Raw genomic sequence first — 25,160 nt, 5'->3', positions numbered from 1 at the left:
CACCTTCTCCAGGCCGTCTTCCTTCAGGCTGATGATGTCCAGATCAAAATCTGTGCGCAAGCCACTGGTTTTGTTGAAAACAATCCGTCCAGTTAATCCTTCCCACTGAGCCTGCCGAGGGGAGAGGGCAGAGTGGTAATTCCTCGGGCTCATAAATCATCATTCGGTACAACTGTACAATGCTTCATTTTAATTACTCCTTGCACTGATACTGTTCCCCCAAGACCATGATTAATTAATAATCACCTCCATCATTGCTCGGGCTGCGGTGCGAGCCAGCGATTTCCATAAATTCTATTATGCTCTTTAGCCAGCTTTACATTTGCACCTCCTCGTGTACAACATCGATCTTGGATGCGCTCAAACGAGCCCCCGCCTCGAAGCCACAGGAGTGGGGAGCTCCCGTGAGATTCCTGGAGAGGCAGTTGGGACCCACCCGGAGGCAGAAACGCCATAGGGCCCAGCCACCGTGGATGCAGATCCAGATACTCCGAGTCGCCCCCAGAGAGGCAGGGGAGCTCAAGAGGGACCCCCAACACACACATACAACCCCACGCCAGCCCCAGTTCCACGCATGCTATGGTTAAAAACTCTGGGGTCCAAATGCTGGGTTCAACCACCATCAGCCATGTACCGCAGGTATGCTGCTGCAGCGCTCTGCCTCAGTTTCCACAGCTATGCGATGGAATGATTTACAGGACCCACCTGACCCTGCAGAACATGGAGAACTGTGCCTGTACAAAGGAGCCCTGAACACACAGTTGCTGCTGCTCCTTGTCAGTTGTCACCAACACAGAGCGGCAAGCAGAGGTTTGGGACAAGCCCCATCTTGCGGGTCAGGGGTCGGCTGGGGTCCCTGCCGGCCGCTGCCTGTTACTGCACGTGGCCTGTTAGCGCCCAGTCATGCCCGTGGCTCTACATGTATGACGTTGGCTGCATGTGTGTTGCAGCTGGGGAGCGGCCCAGTGGCGCCCACAAAGCCTCCCACTCTTTGCTGCCTGCACCTGCACGGAGGGAGCTCTGCTGCCTCCGTTCCCCGTGGGCTCTTTCCCGGGGCCTGAGCAGGAGCTCTGCAAGGCACACTCACCCTGTTCACGACCTGCAACTCGCAGAGCAGCCCTGGGAGGCGGGCCTGGCGAGCGCCACCATTCCCATTTTACAGGTGAGGAGCTTGGCCTGGGGCAACGTGAATCACCCCAGCTCACAGAGCGCATGAACTAGAACTCGGGGTCCCAGGGCCCCACCCCATTTCCCTCCTCCATAGACTAGGACGGTGGCCCCATACACAGTTAAACACCCAAACTTTTTGTGTGTGAGAGAAGAACAAACCCCACATGTCTGCTCATCCTGCGGCCCAAGGGTGGGCTTGGGGACAACCTGGGAGCTCGCACAGGCAGACTGGGCCAGAGGGACACTGTGTGTCCAGAGAACAGGTGCGCGGCAGCAGGAGGTCTGAGGACGGACAGCCAGCTGCCTTTGTCCTGGCTTTGCCACACGAGACTCCTAACCACACGGGGGCTGGACTCCCCTGCAGATTCTGAGCACGGCTCCCCGTCCCTCTCCCCCTGAAGGCCCCCCAGTGGCCAGGTGGACACTCACAATTCAACCACAAGTTCATGGGCTCATAAATCCCTGGAGGCTTATCTACTGCTCCAAACTAAAAACCCTGGGGAATCTCCAAGCACTCGGGCAGCTCCAGGGTTAGTGGACGGTGGGAATGCTAACTCGGGTGGAGGGGCAGCCACTTGGAGGGCTCTGGGAAGCTGTCAGACAGAAGAGGTTAGGGTGTGGGCTTTGCACACATGCTCTAATCCCTCGGCTCCACGGGCAGTGAGGCACCTGTGCAGGTGCAGCACAGGATGTCGGCATCGAGTCATGGTCAAGTGCAGTAGGTTCGTGCTCACTTCCTTCGCTGCTTCCAGCCTTGGGCCTCTGCTGGATGAGGGCTGGCGCGTGGCCGGGCAGGCCCCACAGAAAGCCCATGCAGCTCTTCCCTATAGGAGCTCACTGAGTTTGTGCATCACAGTCCTGCCGGGTGCACATCATCACTGCCCCCTTTTACAGATGTGGACACGGAGGCTCAAACAGGAACTGAGACAAGCAGGTTCCACATACTGGCAGGGCAGGACACCTTCTCTCATTGCAGTAGCAGAGCTGAAGGGCCCGGGGTCACGGCAACCCAAGGTGGAGTGTGGAGGGCTTATACGGAGCCCTGGCTGCTGGGGACCGAGGGGCCAAGACAGAGATTAAAGAATGCATCCGAGAAGGTGCACACCACTGCTTGTGACTTCAAGGGGAAGCTCAGCTTCTCTCAGCTGGCTCCCTAGTCCCTCGGCCTCCCCGTCCTCCTGCGAGGCTCCCATACCCTCTGGCTGTCTCCTGGCCCCCAGGGGAAATCACAGCAGGTGCCTTCAAACCTGCTCTGGAGGGAAGTCTTCCTCCCTGTCAGTAGAGAGAGATTAAATGCCAGCAGGTGCACCTGTCTGGGGGTGGGTGGGCAGGGCCAGGGCAGGGAGCCGCTGGCAGCTCCTCCCCGTGACATTTCCCTGCCCAGCCGCCCCTCCAGCCGCGGCTCAAGACTCGCTAAATGAAAGATGCTTCACACGCACTGAACTCCGGCCTGGTATTTTCCAGCTCCTCTCGGAAATGCCAAGTCTTTAAAATGATTTACTGTCATGCAGTCAGATGGGGAGCCAGGCAACTTGGAAAGGGACTGAGCGAGGAGTGTGTGTGGGGCTCGGGCAGGGCACCGGCTGGGGGACCCTGGGTAAGCCACATGGCCAAGCTGGGCTGCGGGTGCCACAGCCCTAAAAGGCACACAGGAGGAATGTTCTGGAAAGGGCTCTGTGAAGAGGGGTGAGTGGTGAGGGTCACTCACTGGGCCTGGGAGCAGGGCCCCAACCTGGACTGCTCCGCCCTGGGAGGGGGAGGAAGGGGCTCCTCTCAGGGATCCAGGGCTGAGGCTCAAGCATGCCAAGATGGGAGGGCGGGGTGGGGCGGCAGTCCCCGCAGACCCTCGGCTCTGACCAGGAGGCTGTCACGATGCCCCAGGTGCCAGGGAAAGCGGCAGCCGTGCCCTCGCCGTGTGCCTGGTGCTGTCTTTGGTGCTTCCCAGGTCCCACTCCTCACGGCGTCCTCCCAGCAGCCCTATGGGTGTTGCTGCTGTCGCCATTGAGTAGAGCAAGAGATCTGGGCACAGGGACTTGCCCAAGGTCATCAGTTCTCAAGTGGGGGTGCTTCCAAGCCATTTCTGTCTGGCTCCCAAACCTCCCAGCTAAGCCAGAGGAGGGCGAGGGCAGGGAAGTGGCTTGGGTCACCAAGCCCCTTGAGTACTGAGCAGGGAGGTGCAGGGAGCTGGAGTCAGGGCCAGGCCCCCAAGTTCCCTGAGAGGCAGCTGATGGTCCCCAGGCAGCCCTGACAGCACTGGCCACGGGGACCCCCAGTTCTGCCAACTGGACGGGGAGGGGCTGTACAGAGGGACTGACTGGAGTCCCTTTTTGGAAAGGCCAAGGACTGAATGACCATGAGGACAGGAGGGGGAGTGCCAGGCGAGGGACGTCCCCGCGGTTACTGTGCAGAGCTGGGCGGCAGGGGAGGGGCAGAGCCGTGCTCTAAGGGCACCAGGTGACCCCTCGGGCCTCTGCTCTATCTGTAGTCCTCCCATGCAAGGAGCTGTCGTTGACCTCTCTCTGAAGCAGTCACCGTGAACTTGGGACCCCAGGGGCCACTGCCCCGCCCTGAAGTGGCTCTGTCGTTTGCTCCCACAGAGCTGCCTCCTCTGCATGTGGGCTCCGCGTCTTACCAGGATGACCTGATGAGCACCTGCCCCCTCCCTAGGCTGTGAATGTGTGTGTGTTGGGGAGTGGTAGGGGACACCGCTCTGTTTTGGCCCCAGGGGCTGCCCAGGCAGGGGTCAGTGCCTGGCATCCAGCAGCCCACAACAAACAGCTGTTGGACAAATGAAATGAAGCCCACGGCAGCCGCCTTGGTCCCTGGTCCACTTTGCCTGCTGCAGAGATGATGCACCCGAGCTCTCCTTACCGCTCTCGGTGGGGCCCTGGACACGGTCCCTCCGGCCCAGGGCAACCCTGGCTCCTGAGTCTTCCTGGGATCTGACTCTCCCTCCATGCTGGGTCGGGGGCTTTGCAGTTTTCCACTGTTTTCCCGACAACATTTGAGGCAAGCACCCCCCTCCCTTACTACTGCAAACCAAGGACCCACCAGGTGACCCCTCACCCCAAGTCACACCAATACTTATGATGGAGCCAGGATGCAAGCTAGGCCTTGGCTTTCCCCATCTATAAAATGGGAACGACACCACCTGCAGTTAGTAAGGACACAGCAGGTGGAGAAGCCTTTGCAATGAGCAGTCGCCGCTGGATATTTCCAGGGTCCTCTCAGCACCAGGGCAGGTGTCACTCACGCTCTCTGGTTTCTCCAAAATCAGCCCACCCATGGGTCCCGAGGGAACCCCAGCTGGGAAGATGGTCAGGGGCCCAGACATGAAGAAACGTCTGTGGGCTGATGGGCACTTGCTAAGCCGCACTGATGCAGGAAGCACTCTCTGTGCACTCGTGGGCGGTAGGCAAGCTTCACACCCCATTCTACAGATGAGGAGACTGAGGCCTAGTGAGGGTCTCCTGCTTGCCCTAGAACATTCAGCTGGGAAGTGGGGTTCCCCGACTGAGGGGACGCAGAGCCCTGCTGTGTCCTGAGGGCCACGCTGACGGTGACCGCCTCCTGAACACCTACTACGTGCCAAGGACTCACGCCCCACAGTCACCCATCACTGGATCTTAGCCAAGAGGCCGAGAAGTGATCCCACAGTCACCCGTCACACTCATCCCATTGGGCCCATCTTCACAGAGGAGACTGAGGCTTGCAGACTCGAGAGGGCAGGCCAGAGTCCGTAGACTGGAAGTCAGATCCGTCGGACACTCAGACCTAGACTGGAGACCGCTCATTGCTCCGGAGGCACCAGCAACCCAGGAGCATGGTCCTGGGCTGGGGGAGGGGTGGTTGCGGGGTTCTCACCTCCTTGATGAAGTTCATAAAGCGGCCACCAAAGCGCCAGGCCTTGTGCCGGTGGCACTGCAGGGAGTTCACGGTCATCTGAGGCGCCCGCTGGTAGCACACGGACACGATGTGGACAGCGTCATACAGCAGGGCCGCGTCCGTCTGCAGGGAGGGCCCGGACATCTCTGAGAGCAGACCCCAGCCCCCACCCTGAGGCCACGGCCCACCCCACCAAAGGCATTCTTGGTGTGGCTCCCTCTGCAGCCCACCCTCTTCCGGCCACACCCTTTGCTCACCGCCCTCCCCACACCTGCTTCTTTGCACCTTTGCACCTGCCCATCACAGCTGGCCAGAAGTCCTCTGTGCCCAGGACACCTGGTCTTTGTCCCGCTGTCTCTGTAACCATTTGTTAGCATGCCTGCATTCCCTCCATGGGGTCTGACCTAGCTTTAGTGTCCCCAGTCCCTGATCTGAGGTCTGCCTGAGACACGACAAGTCTTAAGCAAAGTGGTGGAAGGGAAGAGAAAGAGGGCGGAATAAGAGGGAGGGAGGAAGGAGGGGGATCCAGCGGCCACCACGCCTACCATCATCACCCCGTCCAACAGGCCCGACTCCACCCTGGGCGCCGCCTGCAGCCGCTCCATGGACCACTTCTCCACGATGGCCGAGACGTGCGGGTTGTCCACGTTGAGGATGCGGAAGCCAGTCAGGTTCACCCCCGAATAGCGGTAGGGCTCCAGGTCCAGGGCGTACAGGTCCTGGGGAGACAGGAGAGCGCGTGAAGCACCATGGGGCCGCAGCACTCTCTCTGCTCGGGGGTGAGGTGGGGAGGGAGGTCCCTGGTACCCGAGGCTGCACCTGTCTGTGGAGCCCCCCCGGGGAGGTGATGGGACCCTCAAAGAGACCCTGGAGTAGAGGTCAACCGAGAACTCAGACCCCATGTGGTACCTCAGTCTGCTTCTTCCTCTACAAAGTTGGGACCACACCCCCCCGACGGCACCCAAGGGAGAGTGCACCCGAGACACCAGCCTCACCCATCCATGAAGCTTAGCAAGGCTCCCACAGAGCACAGCAAGGACACTTGAAGAAGCTGTTTGAGTGCAAAGAAATTTGAAATCCATGGGTAATTTTTTCATAACATGCATTTTCCGTAAAGTTTTTGGAGAGATCTAATATTTGTGGACTTCAGCATTTTTGCACTAAAACAAACATTTTTTTAAAAGTTTTATTTATTTATTTATTTAAAAAGCAGAGTTACAGAGAGGCAGAGACAGAGAGAGAGGTCTTTTATCTGCTGGTTCACTCCCCAAATGGCCCCAATAGCCAGAGCTGGGTCGATCCAAAGCCAGGAGCCAGGAGATTTTTCCGGGTCTCCCACACAGGTGCAGGGTCCCAAGCACTTGGGCCATCATCTGCTGCTTTCCCAGGCCATAGCAGAGAGCTGGATTGGAAGTGGAGCAGCCAGGACTTGAGCCAGCACACATATGGGATGCTGGCACTGCAGGCAGTGGCTTTACCCACTACGCCACAGCGCCGGCCTCCAGAAATATGCTTTTTTTTTAATTAAAGATTTTATTTATTTATTTGAGAGGTAGAGTTACAGACAGTGAGAGGGAGAAACAGAGGGAAAGGTCTTCCTTCCATTAAGACTGATTTTATTTATATGAAAGGCACAGTTACAGAGAGAAAGAGAGAGAGAGAGAGAGAGATCTTCCATCTGCTGGTGCATTCCCAAATGGCCACAATGGCCAGGACTGGGCCAGGCTGAAGTCAGGAGCCTGGCCTCCATCTTGGTTTCCCACATGGGTAGCAGGGGTCCAAGTACCTGGGCAATCATCTGTTGTTTTCCCAGGTTCATTAGCAGGGAGCTGGATCTGAAGCAGAGCAGCCGGGACTTGAACCAGCACCCATATGGGATGTCGGTGTTGCAGGCGGTGACTTTACCTGCTGATCCACAGTGCTGGCCCCTACACACTTATCTTCTATTCCATTTTCCATGAACTTTTGAAAGCACCCTCACATTTCCTCTCCCGGGGAGACCCACTTTGGGGAGATACAGGACCCTGGACGGGGCAGCTGCAAGTCACCCAGAGGGAGGTGTGGAAAAACCAGGCTTCCCAGTGTAGGATTCAAGGGGCATCAACTCCCTCTTCTCTGCCCTCACCCCCCCACAGCGTGCAACCCCTTGCCCCCTGCCTGGAGGAGCAGCTGAGCAGGGGTTAGCTTGCCTGTCTGTCTGTCTGTGGGCTAGGTGGCATCCTGGGGCAATGGGCAGGCCCTGGGGGCTGAGGGGGTTGGGCAGGGTTGTGAGGCATAGAGAGTGGGGGTGGAGGGAGGAGCCAGTTTTCCCTGTGCTTAGAAGAGAGGGCATCGGTGGTCATAGGATCAACGCAGAGCTCTGTCCTGTTCAAAACGAACCCTGACTTGGACATGAGGCTGCAGGGGCGCAGGATGTTCTTCCCGGACGAGAGACGTCACCACTTGGGCTACTGCTCCTCCAGGACGGTGTGCTTGGGCATGGACCCTTACTGCCAGCCGCTGGTTTAAGGCCCAGGCCCTGGGTGAAGGTGCCCATTTGTGTTCAGCAGAAATGGCCATCCCCAAGGTTGGGGCCTTGCTGCCTTGCGGGACATTAACGCATCCTGTCTTAGCCCACGCCCCATCCCCAGCGCCCGTGAACAAACACTTGGCTGCGCAAACGTTCTGCGAGCCAGCGTTCCCAGCCCCCCTCCCCACCTCCCGGGCCCTCGGGGGTTGAATACATCCCTGATACAGGCTCGTGCCCTATTAGCATGAGACTCACGTTTCTGACCTTTGAAATATATACTTTGACAATCTAGGCGGGCCCGATGGGGAAACTGAGTGTCTTTTGTCTGCGCGGTACCATACCCTGCCTTAGCTCGGCTGCCTTCCACCCTGGCCCCCAGCCCATCCCCCTACTCTGTCGTTCCACCCCATGCTGGAAGAGGTGTGGGGCGCACACTTGGACTGCACTTGTCTCTCTGAGGCTGCCACCATTGTGAGTGACAATGTGCCTGCTTCGATTCACTCCATGTTGGCTTGGGAAAAGGGGACACGTGACAAAAGCGAGCCCTTCTCTGTGTGCTGCCGTTCCCTGGTCCCCGAGATGCTTCTGATCGGTGCTGAGCTCTTCTCACTCCACTTGCACTCCCCAAACGCTGCCTTCTGGAAGGCACTGCAAGGGGCCGGTGCAAACTTCAGCCCAGGTCAAAGAGCCTAGTCTCAAATTTGTCATAGAGTCCTGATTGGAAGCCAGGACTTGGGAAGGGGGGAGGGGCTGGCTGAGAGCCGGAGGCAGGGGCTTCAGCAGAGGCAGGGTTCTCGCTGAGATGGGGCAGAGGGGTGTGGAGGGTGGGCCCTGTGCTCAGCCTGCCCGTGAGGAAGCGGTTTAACCTCACAGCCCCCTGTGCTGCAGGCACTTAGCGGTATTCTCCTTCTATAAATGAGAACAGTGTCCTGCTTAAGGTCACACAATTGTAAACAGCAGAGCTGAATTTGCACCCGTGTGTGGGCATTTCTTCCCCACGCCACACTCAGCGACTTTACATGGGCAGCCTCGTGGTGGCCCTGGGCGGCAAGATCTACACCATGGAACTGGGCAGGGGTTGTGTGCGCCCCCTTTTGGAGAGCTGGCTGTCAGACAGTTACTGAGACTTGCTGTCCTGCTCAACCCCCACTTCCCCCTCCCCATGCTCTACAGCCCTGGGATTGCCAAATGCAAGGAGTGCATCGGATTTATCTTTGGAGATTTTAATCTATTTATTTAAGGGGGAGAGAGGGACAGGCAGACAAAGGGAGAGAGATTTCCCATCTACTGATTCATTCCTCAAATGTCCACAGCAGCCTAGGCTGGGCCAGGACAGCAGGTGGGAGCCAGGAACTCAACCCAGACCCGTGGCAGGGCCTCGGCCACTTGAGCCATCACCTGCAGCCTCTCAGGGTGTGTATCAGCTACAGAAGGGAGCCAGAGCAGGTGTCAGACCCAGGTGCTCCAGTGCAGGACACGGGCGAACCCCTGGAGTTCGGCGTGTGTGTGTCCATGTGCACCACATCTAGGTGGTCGGATTCAGACTGTGGTGGGGCCTGGTCGGGCTGGGCTTTGAGAAGACGCCAACCCAAGCTCTTTCTCGGGGTTGGGAAACACACCGAGGAGGGTCTGGGCTTGGGCCAGGACAGCAGCTGGAGTGGGAGGGGAGACATCCCCACCACGTTCAAGCAGCACCTGCTCTCCTGCCTCCCTGCCACACGGCAGCGCTGATGGTGCCTCCCAGCCCCCGACCCCCGCAGAAGTTTGGCCCGAGAAAGAAACGGGCCAGCAGACAGCCCCCAGGCACATCTGGCAAGGATGAAGCCTTGGGTGTTTGACAAGTCTTCCTTTCTGCCTGGATGGTGACAGCTACTGGAGCCGCCCCCTGGGACCCGGCAGGGCTGCTGGAGAAAGCAGCGGACGGGCTGGGGTCCTTCTTTGCTGCAGGGAGCTAATGTTTACCGGGTACCTGTAAACCTCTGCATGTGGTTCTCAGTGACTTCTGGGTAGGAACCTTGCACTTCACGAGGGGGCCTTAGAGCAAGGGACTGAGTGGCTGACAGTTTAGGCCTTTTGCTCAAGGTTCAAGGTTGCACAGCTGGGCAGTGGTGCAGCCCAGCCCAGCTCTAGGCCCCGCCTCCCCCAGGATGATGCATGCCCCTCCCACTGCAGGCTCTGCCTGCTCAGCCCCCTCCTGCCCCCGGACACTGCATGCTCCCCCCGCGTGGCAATCAGAAGGGCAGTGCTGAAGTACAAACCCAACCCTGTCATTTCCCTGCTTAAAATAGTCCAATGCCTCCTAAAGCCTTCTAAGGATAAAGGGCAGTTCCTTAGCAAGGTTTAGCAAGCTCTCTACCCTTCTAGCCTCCCTTTCCCTCCCCATTGCCTTCTCTCTCTCTTTCTTTTTCTCTTCCAGGAAAGCCACACGCACCCCTGTGTCCAGTCACCTTGTGTGCGTTCTGTCCCCTGGACGCAATGCCTGATTCTCAACGCCTCTTAGATAGGCTGTACTCTAAGATTCAGTCAAATATCACCTCCTCCAGGAAGCCTCCCCGACTAATTCTCTACCCATGCACAACAAGGCAAGTCAAAGGTACTTCTGTTCTCATCCTGGGGCCTCTGGCATTTGTTCTACTGGAAATGGCTTCTGGGTCTGGGTCTGTCTCCCCACTGAGTCCCTGAGCCTGTGACTCCTGTCACCTGCAGTGAACAGAAGGCCCATCCAGCAGCAGCTCCAGGCTGGGGCACCGACCTGGTGCTGGAAGAAACCTGGAACACAGCACGGCACCTCCTCCTCCCAGGGGGAGCCTTCCATGGGGCTGGGGGCTGGGAATGACTCAGACAACTGCTTGGGGTGGGTGCATGAGACCCGCAAAGAGACGGCACCAGGAACAAGCAACTCAGCAGGGCCTGGGGACCTGCAGGGATTTTGTATTGCAGGGTCTTGTATGCCAAGTCTGGGTTGGAGCTGAACTGCTGGAGCCCTGGAGAAGCTGAGCTCTGCCTCCAGGGGGCGCTCTCCTCACCCTTCCTGGCATGGGGCTCTGCCTCGTCACCAATTCATTGTTGTCTGCGTCTAAGACTTGAAAGGTGCCATAGTATTAGCTTGCCTGGGGCCTCCATGACCCGGTGTCCCTCCCCAAGGACAGGAGCCCAACCTGACTTAGTGTGAAGGCAGCACCCATGGCTCGTGTGGGGGCTGGGGTGCCAGCAAGACCAGTCCTCCCGGCCTTGGGCTACAGCTCTTGGCCTGCTGAGCCTCCCCCAGCAGCTCAGTCACAGCCTGGGTGGGGGCGGGGGGAGTATGCTGGGGTGGCAGTGCTGGGGGTCACCTTCCTCCCTGCCACTCCTGAGCCTGGGCTCAGCTGCACCGTGTTGCAGGGCTGTGGCCCAGGGCGCCCCATCCCCATGACATGATGGCAGTGACGACGCGGGGTGGGGTGGGGCTGGTGGGGCAGCTGATGAAGAACCCTCTTTGTCCAGCTCCATTTTTTTTTTGTCCAAACTACTCTGGGCCAAGACCCCAAGTGCTGTACACAGTGAACTGTGGGCAACCTTACTGCTTGGCAAAAAGTTGCGTTCTGGTTGCCAAATGTTGACACACTGAATTCAGTATCGACGAGGGACCGTTTAGAAACATTCAGCATAACATAATAGACTAATTCATTAGCACCCCACGGGCCTGAATGGGTGGAAGCCGAAGCTCGGAAAACATCGCCTTAAGGAATGACAGATGAAAATATCTTTCCCATGATATAACTGTTATTGCCAGGAAGTGGCATTAATTGTGATTGCTTATCTATTAATTTATTATAATTCTTTTCTCACCTCCAGGCTTTTACCTACACATGCCATGTACCAGGGGCTCAGCTGGGGTTGATGAATGCGGGGTTATCTGGGAAGGGCTCAGGGCTGGCTGTAACAGATAATGGCAGCTGGGGTAATTAAAATGTCTTCCGCCCGGGAGACACAAGTTTGGAGAACCGGTTAGAGGCCGAGAGCTGATGACGCGGGTTTCCTAAAGGGAAGGGCACACGTGCCAAATGCCACTGCTGTCCCTGGGACAGCCCCGGCTGACCAATGGGTATAAAGAAGCAGAGTCACGAGGTGGAGCCTGGAGCCAGCAGGGCTGCAAGCTGGAAGGTTGGGAAAGAGGATTCGGCTGCGGGTGGGGGCAGCCGGCAGACGTCCTGACGTGTGGGGAGCCCCTCCACATTCCACCGCAGGACTGTGTGGCCCTGGAAGGGCTCTCCTCTCCTGACCTTGCGCAGGGGTGTGGGGAGGAAGGGCAGTGCACCGGCACAGCCATGGACTCGGGAGCCAAGGCCTCTGCCCTGATCTGTCGGGAGGTTCTGCACAAGGGCACGCAACTTCCCAGACGCCCGATATCCCCATCAGTGGGCGGGGTGCGAGGACTCTGCCCTGCCAGCCTCAGCTGGGCGAGCAGGAGCCAGCCGAGGCACAGAGGGCTTTGAGCCTGGAAGGCGTGGGTGCTGCTGGGATCTGTTGGGGCTCGGATTGCCCCATTAGCGTCAGTGGCCATGCCCGGCCAGCGTGGAATGTGAACCGGTCAGTGGTGGCCCAGGAGCCGTGTGAATTTCCAGCCTGACAGGTGCCAGCAGCAGGAATCGGAGCTGGACAGCACCTGGTGGGGAAGCTGCGTGCTGCTCCCCTTGCTGGCCGAGCGACCTCTCCGAGCCGCAGTTTCCACTTTTCTGTTCACCTGGGATAGTCCTGCCGCCCTGCAGTTGTGCTGTGCTTTGGATGGAGTGGACGGGGTCTTTGGAGCACACAGAAAACTTAAGCACGATCAGTTTGTTTTTTTAACACTTAACACAGCAACAAGTGCCAAGCACTGGTTGCATGCCTTACTGATGTCCATGCCTTGACTACTTATCCCAGCCATTCTATAAACAGTGCTGTGACTGTCACCCTGCTACAGAGGGAGAGGGGGCACAGAGAGGTTAAGAACCAGTCCGAGTCCCAAGTCTAGCTCTGACTGGCTCCAGGGTCTGTGGGCTATGATGATGCACTGGTAATTCCACTCATTAATTCCACTTGACATTGTACTACATTCACTCCCCCATCCATTCATCCACCCGTGAAGGCATGAATGAACATCGGTGGGGTACCAGGCACTGGAGGCAGAGAGGTTAACTGGGAGCACGGTCCTTGGTCCTTACACACAGGAAGGAAGCTGGCTGGCTCATGAGCTTTGGGAGGGATTCTTCTCTGTGCCCCCCTCCTACTCAGTGCCTAGTTCAGGGTCTGGAACCCACAGGACATTTGTATAAAGAGTCTTCAAAAAGCTCATGGAGGAGCAAGAATGTGAGTTGGAATCCCAGCCACTCCGCTTCCAATCCAGCTTCCTGCTAATGTGCTTGGAAAAGCGGCAGATGGTGGCCCCAGTACTTGGGCCCTTGTTGCCCACCTGGGAGACCCTGATGAAGCTCCTGGCTCCTGGACTGAGTCTGGCCTAGCCCTGGTCATTGCAGCCATTTAGGGAATGAACCAGCAGATGGAAGATCTCCCTGCCTTTCAACTAATTAAATAAATATTTTTTAAATTTGTGGAAAATGCATATTGTGAAAACACATGGACTGAAGGAGGTGGCCAAGCGTGGTGAGATTCGAGGAGAGTGTGCCGAGCGACTGAGGCAGGGCCGGCTGAACCCTCTGCACCCAGAAGCCAGCATCGCACCCCAAGAGACCAGGATGGGATGGGGAGGGCTGCCACAGTGGGGACAGAACCTTGGGCCCCCGGCCTGTGTCCTGTTCCACTTCCCCCAGTCTTATCGTTCCTTGGTCTTGCTCCAGCCCTGGACAGAGGAGGAAGAGGAGGGTGCTGTTGGCCTGCCCCAAGCCTCTGATGACTTTCAGGGACACCACAAGGCACCGAGAAGCCAGCATGGGTCGGCAGAGATCCTGCAGGGACCTGGGAAAAGGTGCCAGGCGTCATCTACCAGGCTCAGGGAGCCCCCTCTCCCAGCGTGGCTCCAGGTCTGGGCCCCTGGTCAGAAGAGTGTGCAGGGCAGCCCCTGAGCTCTGCATGGGCTGAGGATGCAGCAGGTGGAGCCTGGGGTGACGGCAGGGAGGAGCTGATAACCGCTAAGTGATCCACTCATGGTGGGAGCGGGAATCCTTGTTTGCAACTTTTGCCCGAGTCCAGGGTGCTAAGGCCCCTACCCTGGCCGATTTCAAGCTCTCAACACAATGTGGAGTTGAAGGAGGTGCATGGTGGCCCTCACGTGCCAGAGCAAGCCTCTGGGCTTTTGCTTACGCTGTTCCCTCTGCATGGAGCACTCGTCCTCTCTCTCTCCCTTGCTGAACTTCTACTGATCCTCAAGGCCCAGTCCAACCATCAAACTTCCCACCTACCACCAGGCCCTGGTCCCCAAGAGTCCCCAGGCGCAGTGTCCCAGGCCTCTCAATCAGCCTGTGATGGCACAAGTCTGCTGAGCCAGAGGCAGGGATGGAGACATGGGGACGAAGGCCACAGTCCTAGCCCCCTGGAGATGCCCGGTTCAGCACAGGAGCTGGGGGAGAAAGGGTTTACTGGGTGCCAGGCAGAGGAATGAACGCAGTCAGGGGCCTGCAGGGCTGCAGCAGCAGGGCCTCGCCGGACTGCAGCAGGATCCTTGGTGCCAGCGGGGGGATGGTCAGCAGTGCTGTCCCTCGCTCCCAACCTGGGGTCCACCCAGGGCCCCAGCGAGGTCTGAGGGCGCCTGGCTCCGAGGCAGGGTGGCTCGGCGTCAATGCCCCTCTGGCACAGGGAGCTCTTTGTTCTGCTGAGCTCAGACCACAACTCATTATCCTAATGGGTTTAAATGGCCCTAAATGGTCTCAGAGTCTGGACAGAACCCATCTGGAGGCTGCAGGTGGGCTGGCCTGGCTGACTGCGAGGGGGTAGACTTCAGCGTGGATGTGGCAGGCATCAAAGTGGCATGTCCTGTTGCCGTGTGAGGCCTGGGACTGGCCTGGGGACACGGGGGCTAGGCACAGAGGATCGTGGCAGTGATGGCAGCTGATACTCCCTCGGCACTGCATGCACCAGGCACTGCTCTCTGCATTTTACCCTACTGGCTCATTCGGTTCTTCCAAAAGCCCTAGGAAGAAGAGGTCCAGTTTGCAGAGGAAGAAACTGAGGCAGCGAGGTTGAATGACTCTGCCCAGATCCCACAGCCAGGAAGCAGCCTGATTTTCACACTGAGCTCAATCCTCACACGGCATGGCTTCTCCAAAGTGGGCAGGTAGCAAAGTTGCCTCTGCACCCTTCTCGGGAGCCACGGCCGCAGTCTTGGGAAGCGAGGCCAGCCTGGGTCCCCTGAGGCTGCAGCGAGTGTCCCCAGTGGGCTGGCCCTGGCCTCCTCCGGGACACTCCCACCCTGACCCAGCCCTGGGGCCAGGCCGTGGAGGTACCTTACCAGAGTGGTGAAGATGAAGTGGTAGTACTCGGTCATCATGCCCATGGCCATGGCCTGCAGGGAAGCAGAGTGTCAGCAGCCCTCCAGGACACCCCGCAGCCTCTCCCCACCATCACACCGGGGGTGCTGGGGGGGTGCTGTCTGAGACCCACCCCCTCTGAAGTGACACCGACCGGCTGGTAGGCAGCAGTGCATTTCACACTGCAGCGTGCAGCAAATTGAGAGCCACAGACGAACAGGCAGGGCTGGGGGCCACGCTCTCCAAGACTTGAATTCTGCAGAGCCTGGCAGGGTCCTGTACTTTGCAAAGCATCCCTGGGTCTGCACAGAGAAATGCTGACTGATGCATCAACCACAGCTCTTCTCAGGGCCCTGGACTCCACTCGGCTGAGCTCACCGCACTGGCTCCAGACAGCCCCCCCCACCAACAGGAAGCCCAGCCAGACCCAGGGAGGGGCGGGGGCTCCATCCTGGCGCTGATCTGCCCCTGAAGGACTTAGCCAGCCAGCCCTGCTGCCTGGGTCCGTCTGATCACAGAGCAGGCCATGTGGCCACTGTGGGGAGATTATGACTTTATAGCATCGCGAAGTCTACGTTACGTACACTTTGCATGCTTGATTAGAAACCTGCTGTCTGTAGCCGTAATGACTCCCGTGCCCTTTCTACAGAGCTCCGCAAAATATGTGGCCTGCAGACTGCCCGGGGAAATGTCACCAGGTCAAGCACGCATTGAAACTGCTGCGCACTGTCCTGCAGCCTGGAGACACGCAGCCCCTGTGGCACCTGCCAGGTCCCAGAAGGCCTTGAGCGCTGGCCTGGCCCTCGCTTCACTCAAACCCGGGCTGGGAGGAGCGCAGCAGCCCCCTTTGAATTCCAGAAGATTTCAGGTCGCTCAGACCTAGGGAAACGCTGGCCTCCTGGCTGGAGGACCTTGGGCCCGTGATCTTCCCCTTGAGCCTCGGTTCGCTGGCAAACCAGAGTTGCGCTGGTCACCACGGCCATGTTGAATAAGCCAGGAAGAGACGGGGAGCTCTGGGTGCAGCGGGTGCTGCATGCCTAGTGCCGAGCGTGTGTGGGGGCCTGGCTTTGCTTATCTAGCTGCAGCCTGCGTGTGCGGAGCTGCACAAGGCGAGGTTAATCACCCCATGCACAGAGGAGGGGCTCTGGCCCCCTAGATAACCCCCGAGCTGCTTTCAGGAGTACAGCCCCCTCCAGGACCCAGAGCCATTCTCCTCCCCCACTGCAGCGGCTGGAGGAACCTGGAGGACCCTTCCTGTAATAGGAGAGCGACACCCAGTGCCGGGCTGCAGGGCAGGAGTCACTGCATGAGGCCTCAAAGCATTCTTGCGGTTGCTGTCCCGCAGCCAAGCACTCCCTGTGTTTCCTGAAGCTCTGCTCCTGTGTGGCAACTCTGGTGTGCCCCTGCACGAACTGGAGCAGAAGCCAGCGTTTACCCAGCCCTCCGCACCCAGGCCGGGCTGGGGCACATGGCGCATGCTCACCCCAGCTCCGAGTGTGAAGACCACTGTGTCCGATCTGCTGCTGGTGACCTTGAGGTTCAGGGGAGGAGAGGCACATCCAAGGTCATACAGCCAGAAAGGGTGGAGGGAGGGAGTCAGACTGAGACCTGGCCACCATCACATCTCTATCAGGGTACTCCAAAAAGCTCGTGGAAACATGGAATTATAAAAGACCTATCTTGGTGCAAAAAAAATTGGAAACCTACGGTCTTTTCCTAATCTGCATTTTCCGTGAATGTTTGGGATGCCCTGCGCAGCCGGGATAGGAGAGGGGGGGCGTGGCAGGCAGCCCCAGCTCTCGCTGGCGGCGACACGCACCTGCTTGAGGATCTGCACCGCCATGGTGTGGCTGCAGTCGAAGATGATGCGGAACTCCCGGCCACGCTTCATCTCCTTGAGCAGGGGCCGCGAGTCGTCGGAGTCGATGGGGAGCTGGCGGATCTTCAGGCGGATGTTGTATCTCGATGGGGCCATGATGAGCTCCTGCAGCCGGATGAGCCCTGAGGAGCCCGGGACACAAGAGACACAGAGGGGGTGTACACTCAGACTCACGTACATACAGGTCTGACGCACAGGGACACTGATATGTGACCCACAAAGACATGTGCGTGAGCACACGGAGGTACACGCATGTGCACACACTGGGACCTGCCTGCGTGTGCACACAGACTTGAGGGCGGCTGTGGACACACACAGACACATGGTTCCATGCACATGCTTCGAAACACACATGTATATGAAGATAGAGGCCTGTCATGTTCACATGGACACTCACACAGGTAGCATTTCCCACTGGCCATAGCCACCTGCTCCTCCCTAATCCAGAAAGGGGGAGAGACTTACAGAGCCTGAGCCAGAGGCCGCCAGTCTTCCTTCCCCAGCCCCAACACTGAGATGTGGGACGTAATTTCCCTAAACATCTCCAGCAAACCTGTTTCCAGGATGTGGGCACAAAAGGCAGCTCCTTTCCCCAAGGCAGGCTCACTTGGTAACCTCCACCCATTCTTCCTGTTCTGCGACCACCTCCTCCGTGAAGCCCTCCCTCTTGCTGTGCTCAGGAAAGACCCTCTCCAAAGGCAAACGGTCCCTCACCCCCAGCTCAGTAGCCTGCTTCCTCAACATTGGCCTCCCCTCCTGCCCCTCGTCCTGCTGTGAGCACCTTGACCCCAGGGGTTGGCTCCCCACAGCTCCGTGCATGGGGCCTGGCACTTGGCTGGAACTTCGCAAGAATTTCCATAATTGGATTGACTGAGAGTGTGTTTTCCTCCCCACACTGAAAAATCCATCCTCCACCTTGGCATTTTGTAAAACCACTTCATCTGGGGACTTCCAGGGAAAACTGAATGTTACTTCCTGGAGACAAATGGCTTGCTTAGGTCTAATTAAGTTCCTTTCTGTCCCTATTTCGAAGTCCATTCTTGCTGACTCTTCTGCTTGCTGCTCCCCATGCCCTGGCAGGAGGGGCTGAGCCAGCACAGAGCCAGGTCCCCACAGGCCCTGCCCTCCCCGGCCTGGCTCCCGGCCGCACTCGGAGCGCAGTGTCTGTATCCCAGCTCCCTTCGTCCCACAGCCCTGTTCCGCCCCCAACCCCACCAGCCGCACTTTGGTTTTCCTTTGAGGAGCAAACCCCTCCCTCCACCTCAGTCTGTGACTCAGGGGGATCCACTCCTAGCTCTAGCCTTTGCCATGGGTATCAGGAACCCCCGCCCACAGTCAGCCTCCAAGCCAGGAGCATGGGTTGGAAGAAGGCTTTGGAGGCCTGGAGGGCTCTGGATGAAGCAGGTGTCCCAGCGCCTCCTAACACCACATTTGGTGGGGATGGTGGGGACGAGGACAAGAACAGCAAGGGACCTTAGCAAGGGAAGGGGAGGCTACCAGCTATGCCCAAGCCTACAGCCAGGCCTGGCTCCCTCCCTGTGCATCCAGAAACTCTTGCTTTGGCCCACTGAGGCTGTCCGTTCATGCCTGTTACCCCGCATGGCCCGGAGGGCACAGCCCCCTGCCACCTGCTTGGTCTTCACACTCCTGCGCAGCATTAGCGGGCGCATGGGCCTTGGGGGCCCGGGACACGAGGCCAGGGACAGGCTGGATGCCAGAGCAGAGGCCACCAGGGCCTTCTTGTCAGCCAAGCACATTGGCCCGTGTAATGCTCGGTGACCCACATTCCCTAGCAGCACGTGTCAGACCTCCTTCCCATCAGCGTATTCCCCGAGGAGGCCCTGCCCGCCACAGGACTCTCTGCTGCCCCGAGACGCGCCGTCCTTCCCGGCCGCTTCCCGAATCCGTCTCTCTCAAAATATCCGCAGTGAATCACGGCTGCCGGAATCGCACTTTTCACTTACAAAGCACTTCTGCATTCATTACCCTATTTAAGCATCTCCCGATCCTAGAAGGCAGGCAGAGCAGAGATTTCTACCCCGGGCATAAGGATAAAGAACCCAAGGCCCACTGCATGCTGGCCATGGGATCACAACGACAGAGGGGACCTTTTGCTTCGAGGCTGGGGACTTTCTCTGAGCGCCTTCCTTCCTTCGCCCTGGACACCGGTTTGTCTTTGTGCAGATTCAGTTAGGTGGGGGAGGCGCGGCAAAGCTGATGGCACAAGCATCCCTCGTCTCAACTGTCTCTCTCCAGGCGGGTAGAGTACAAGGACAAGTCCAGTCCTTTCCTCTCCCCTGCATCCACACCCTTGGCCTTGTAACTTTGCACTGCCCGCCCCTAGGCTGACCCGTGTGGCTTGCTTTGGCCAGCGGGGTGTGAGCAGGCCTGACCCAGGCAGACACCTGGAATGGCATCGCAAACTGAGTTGTTCTCTTGCATTTCTGCCACTGTGGCAAGCCTGAAGGAGGAGGAGAGGCAGGTGGGGGGAGGGGCGGTGGGGCTATGCCTGTCACCCCAGTCAAGGACAGCCTTGACCAACCAATAGTCAGCTGACCACCCTCAGGTGGGTGAGGGATCCAGCTGAGACCAGAACATAATCTGCCTGTCCAAGCTTAGTAAGTCCCCAACCTTCTCGTGAGCTCAACACACGTTTATGGTTTTGAGTCACCGAGTTTTGGGGGTGGTTTGCTACGTGGCAATATTGTTTGCTCAAAGAACGGTGATTCTGTGTGGCTGGCAGTGTGCCTGTCGCCAGAGATAATCCCTGATTGGCAAGAGCCAACCGACAGCAAGCCCGTTCTCATACGATAGTGTCCAGAGCAGGAGGCGTGGGCCCAGTGAGCGGCACCAGGACTGCGTTCTAGAGGATTCTGACACAGGCTTTTCTCCCTGGGAAGAGGCCTGGGTCCCACTAGGAAAATCCCCTTTGGCTACTACCACCTTCCTTCCTGCTGGGGATGTCATCACGTGAGGCGGCGGGGCTTGCGATGGTGAGGCGCAAGCTGAGAGAGTGTGGCGGTCCTGGCCAGCAGCCCGGCTCCGTGGAGCTGCTAAAGCAGCCCTGGACAGGCCCCCATGCAGACTTCCTGTCGGCGGGGAGACTAAGTGGTTCCGCAAGTCAGTTTGAGTGTGGCTGCCTGTTATAGAACATCCTGACGGGCACAGCTGCCGAAACCTGCTCTGCCCGCACGGGTTTGGTGACGCACGCGGCGTCCTGCCCCTTGAAAGATGCAGATCCCGGGCGCACGCCTCTTGCTCCCCATCACTCATTGCCAGGTTATCTGAGGGATCCTCAGTGGGTGGAAAATGCAAATTATGAAAAAACTGCATAGATTTCAATTTTTTTGGCACTCAAGTCAACTTGTCTGATAATTGCATTTTCCACCCACTTTCTAAAGCACCCTTGTGTTACTGCTTGGTCACATTCAGTCCTGTGTCCCTCGTACCCGTCATCTTTTTTGACCAAATCAGTCTGCCCCCAATGGATTTAGATGTTGTTGAACTGAATCAAATTGAATTGGGTTGAGTGGAATTGAAAAATCATGTTGAAAGTACAATTATTATGTGTCAATTGAAATTTTTTTAAAAAATTTCAAAAAAGAGCATGTTGGATTAAAGTCTAAATATTAACTATTGCAGGACTGGGTGCGTTGGGCACCCGAAAGGATGGTGACATGAAGAAGCTACCCTGTCATCCTCTGGGTAGTCCAACACGTTACCGGGGCGTGGCTGCCCACCCAGGGGTCACTGCTAATTCTAGGCCATCAGAGCTAAGGACCAAGACACTGGACAGGTTGTACTAGAGGCACATGGGAAAGAAAGCTTCTGGCCATGGCACCCACTCTGACTGGTTCCACTGCTACGGGGTCCACTGTGACACCAGCGTCTTCCTCTGGAGGGACTCCCCCTCCCCCACTCCCACCACCCTGGAGGCCCCAGCACTGCAGGGCAGACTGCTCTGCACCCAGGACACTCCAACGACATGGTTTCAACAGCACCCTGCTCACGGCCACGTCTTCTCTTCCATCTTGGCCTCAAGTTCTCCTCCAACCAAGCACCCCCTCAAATTCAGCGTCCTCTGATCCTGCCCACACCAGTACAGCCACCTGCACATCAGAGCTCTCGCTCCAGGCTCTCCCCCTGCCCTCCCTGGGCCTGGCTCCCCGGAACTCTCCTGTGTCATTCTCCTCCTGCACTCAACCACACCCAGGGGCCCTCGGCCGCTCAGAACATAAAGTCTGAACTCAGTGACCAGCAGCGACATCCCAGCTCCCCCCACCCTGCCCCTCCACACTTGAATCCTGGCCCCCTCTGCCAGGCCGCTCAGTTGATGAGACTGCCACGCACACTGCCACCTCCTCGTGTTGTCCCTGCACCTGCCATGCCCTCGCTGTCCAGCCATCTCAGGGCCCAGCTCATCTCTCTCCCGCTCCGTGCAGTCAGCTCAGACCAACCAGGGCCACGGAGCTTCCACTCCCCAAGGCTCTGACCACCCATGCCCTTCCCTGGATTCTTGGCTCTGCGGCCTGGAATGACCAGTGGCCTCTGCGCAGGCACCCTCTTCCCTGCAGTACGATGAACTAGTCCAAGGGAGACAGGAACAACATCTTCATTTCTTCACCCTTCTACTCCTCCTTGTGATATTTAATTAGAGTTTAATTCAACTTGATTTTCCATTCAGCTCAATCCCATCCAATTCGATTCAGTTCCACCAACATTTAAAAACCAGCTCCACTGTACCAGGCCCCGTGCTAAATCTTGGCGGCGCCCAGAGCTCGTGCTGTGGAAGAAGCAATGGCAATCATTTAGAGTGGCACACCCCACACGCCACAGGAGCTGGGGGGAGGGCCGGAGCTGGGCAGGAGCAGTGGAGCCCTTGAGCTGGGGGCACTAAGCCAGAGTGGGAGGGGGGAGTCCCTGCTCAGCTTAGTGTTTGGGGTGCAGCCTGGCCTGTACGATGCTTAGAGACAGCGAGATACATCAACAGCGTCCTGGCTGGCTTCCCGAGGGAGCCTCTCCCTGCTATTCGCACTCCCCGTTAGGAGGTAATTGAGGACTGCTGCTGAATCGCAGGAGGCGGAGAGCTGGAGGGCTCTTCTCAGGCTGGCTGTGGAGCTCTTGACACGCAAGCAGAGCGAGGCCAGATGGGTTAAGTGACTTGCCAAGGTCACTCTCTCTGAAGAGGCTGGGCTAAGAAATATCTTGGGACTTGAGTCTTTGGAAAGAAGGAGGAGGAGAAACAAACAGCTCCACGCGGGCTCTGAGCTCGGGCCTGGGACTCCAGCAGGCCTGCAGGTGCAGGCCGGTTCTGACGCTCGCTGCTAGGAACGGTGCGCAGGGCCAGCCGCCTCGTTCTCACTTCCTGAAGTGCGCGTGGGGGTCACACGCACCAAATGAGGCCACACGGGCACCACTTGGTGTGTGTCGGGGAAGCGGGAGTCTTTCTAAGGCTCGGATCCAGGAGCCTTTCTCTGCTCCCCCCCAGAGGACTCCCTGGGGCTGTGCCTGTCCCGGGCATCCACATCAGGATGACAGGGACAAGGGCAGGATCTGGCAGGGTCAGCACCTCTGAGGCTCTCCCTCCTGCCCCCTGCGTGTCCAGGCCCCACTGGCGACTTGCTGCAGCCCATGATCTCCCTGCATAGAGCTTCCACGGACAGCCACAGGGTGCCCTGCCCACGTTCCCACAGCACGCAGAGCCTGCCAGGACCACACCATGACTGGCTTTTATTCTTCAAGGCTCCCCCAGCTCCTGGCAGTGGGTGAAGCCTAAAGGAAAAGCCCAGAGTATCTGCTGCACTGGCCAGTGGATGTCTGCCCAGTGTGCACTCAGCCCACGCTAAGAGGCCTGGGATGCAGAGGTGGGGGGACCACATTGCAGCAAGAGCTTTCTGGAAGCCAGGGCCCGGCCTGGACTTGGGAGGTTGGGCCGGACTGGGCCAAACAGGTCCTACCCAGAGGAATGCCTGATGTTGGCTGCAGCTGGGCAGGGGGTGTGGGACAGGTACCTCCACTCACCAGGGCGTCGGCTTGGGCCTGCAGTTCAGAGCCATAGGCCCAGGCTCATTTCCTCTCTCCACCCCGGAGGGAGAGACAAGCACCCAGCACCCACTTCTGCGGGCCTGCCTCTGGCCACAATAAGTGGTCACGCAGGTAGGGCAGCAGCTGCTGTCTGTGTGTGGGCATGGCTGGGTGTGTGCAGACGTTTGTGCGTGAGGGTGGGCAGAGGCAGGTGTGCATGTGAAAAGCTAACTTCTGAGCACTCACTGTGTGCCAGGTGCTTGCACACATCATGCCCTTTAATCCCCATGCTTTATGAACAAGGAAACTGAGGCAGAAAGAGGTTATCCAGCCAACAGGAAGTGAAGCTGGGATGTAAAGCCCAGGTGGTTTGCCCACTGTGCATACACACTCAACACGAGGCCAGCCGTAAATGAGCGCCATGTGTGAGTGTGCAAGTGTGAGTGTGCAAGTGTGAGAGCAGGCATGCTTGCAGTAGACGGGAACATCTGAGTGCAATGTGGGTGTGGTTGCACATGTGGGTGCCAGGGGAGGTACTGCATGCACACTGGAGCATGCGCACTGCAGGGGTGGGGGGAGGGGGAGGGCAGGTGTGAGGCTGCCTGGGGTTGAGTGAGGCATGAGTGTGGCTGGTGTGCCGGAGAGCAGGGGTGAGCATCAATCAGTGTGACGCGGACTTCTCCCCAGTGGCGAACATCATCCTGATCCCCGGGCTCGGCCTCCCTCCCCACCCGGGCCACCCGCCTCCAGCCCAGTGTAGGCCCCGCCACCCACCTGTGCTGTCGTCATAGACCACGGTGGCCGACCGCCACTTGAGGTACTGCACCAGGTCGAGGATGGCGTGGCTGAGAGAGGCGTAGTCGGGGTAGAGGTTCACGTAGAAGGTGTCCTTATTGTCCAGCGGGTGGTGCTTCCAGCGCAGCTGAATGTGGGGCACCTCCAGGGCATTGCAGATGGACTGCACGGCATTGGTGCAGGAGCCCTGGGAAGGCCCGAAGATGGCCACCACGCCCAGCGCCAGCTGGTCACAGGCTGCAACGGGGGGAGGGTGGCACAGGTCAGTGCTGGGGGGCTGCAGAGGGGGAGAGGCAGCGAAGGTGAGGATCACAGAGACACTCGGGGAAAGAGCAAGGGGCACCCTCAGAGGGCACCTGTCTGACCACCTCTCGGATTCTCAAGCTCCTGTCTGAAAAGGGAGTTCCAACAGCCTTGACCTCGTGGGGTCAGAGGCAGGCTGAGCAAGACAGCAGGGCGAGACTGGAGCGCTTAGAAAGGCCCACAGCCGTGATGAGAAGCATCCAGGCCCTGTGCCACCTCCCGTCCTGGAGGGAACTTGGGAAACAAACAGGAGACATCTACTGGCTGATGCTTCTCCGCCTTCGGTCTCCAGCCCTGACCTGTTCCCCAAAACTGGCTGGCGCGTCTCACCTCTCCCTCTGCACGGCCACGGGGACATCGAAGCTGCAACCCAGACCAGAGACGTCCAGACATAGCTTCCCCGGCTCCCCCCTGACTCCCCTGTCTCAGCAGGCAGCAGCTGTCTGGGCCCAGGCCCTGACGCCAAGACCCTGGTTTTGTCCGGACTCGGCTCAGTCTCTCACAGCCCACAGCCCCGCCCCCAGCAGCCCCTGCTGCTCCAGCTTCCATACAGCTTGCAACCCGACCGATGCTTGCAGCCACGCCCCTCGCCCACCGCCCTGGTCCACGCAGCCACCATCCTCCTCCCTTTGGATACATCAGAAGTCTCCTCCGCAGGGCTCGAGGCCCGGGTACAAAGGATGGGGCTAAAGAGTTAAGCCTTGGAAGTCAAGGTCAAGCTAACAAACAGGGAAACAAAACACATTCTGCTCGCTGCCTGGGACAGCCCTGCCATCCACACTGCACTCAGCGGTGGAGAACAAGCCCTCCTCGATGTAAGGTGGGTTGTGGCACTCATTTGCCCCAGGACTCCCGTCTCAGTGAGGTGGACAAGGCCCTTAGGGGTGCAGAGCAGGACCCACTCATGGCATCTTCTCCCCGCCCCTGTCACCATCACCACCGTGGCTCCTCTGGCTGTGACACGGGGGTCATCACTGCCCCACCTCCGTCCCGCCACACTGGCTAAGCACCTTCTCCCCCCTCCCCCGCCATTCCTTCATTTCCTCAATCACTGCCCCTGTCCCAGCCTTGTCATGGGACCGGTCAGAGCCCGTGGGATGTCGTGAAAGCTCCCCGCCAAGAGAGGGGGCATGAGAGCTGGCGCTGCAGCAGC

At 58.5% G+C, this 25,160-nt stretch overlaps 1 protein-coding gene across 1 annotated transcript in view; it reads right to left on the bottom strand.

Annotated features, from left to right (window-relative positions):
* Positions 1-25,160, bottom strand: part of GRIK3 (glutamate ionotropic receptor kainate type subunit 3) — a 237,390-nt gene that overhangs the window by 57,011 nt on the left and 155,219 nt on the right. Inside the window, exons 3-8 of the mRNA XM_051832149.3 lie at positions 23,684-23,941; positions 16,826-17,007; positions 14,988-15,041; positions 5,601-5,774; positions 5,035-5,178; positions 4-111 (exon numbers count right to left, since the gene is read on the bottom strand). Coding sequence (XP_051688109.3) covers positions 4-111; positions 5,035-5,178; positions 5,601-5,774; positions 14,988-15,041; positions 16,826-17,007; positions 23,684-23,941 — 920 coding nt within the window. The remainder of the gene's footprint in view (positions 1-3; positions 112-5,034; positions 5,179-5,600; positions 5,775-14,987; positions 15,042-16,825; positions 17,008-23,683; positions 23,942-25,160) is intronic.

The sequence above is a fragment of the Oryctolagus cuniculus genome, chromosome 7 (assembly GCF_051225735.1).
Source record: "Oryctolagus cuniculus isolate XC-2025 breed Fujian yellow rabbit chromosome 7, ASM5122573v1, whole genome shotgun sequence".
NCBI classification, from domain to species: Eukaryota; Metazoa; Chordata; class Mammalia; order Lagomorpha; family Leporidae; genus Oryctolagus; species Oryctolagus cuniculus.
The sequence above is the reverse complement of the archived record's forward strand: the minus strand, read 5'-3'. Positions and strand labels throughout refer to the sequence as shown.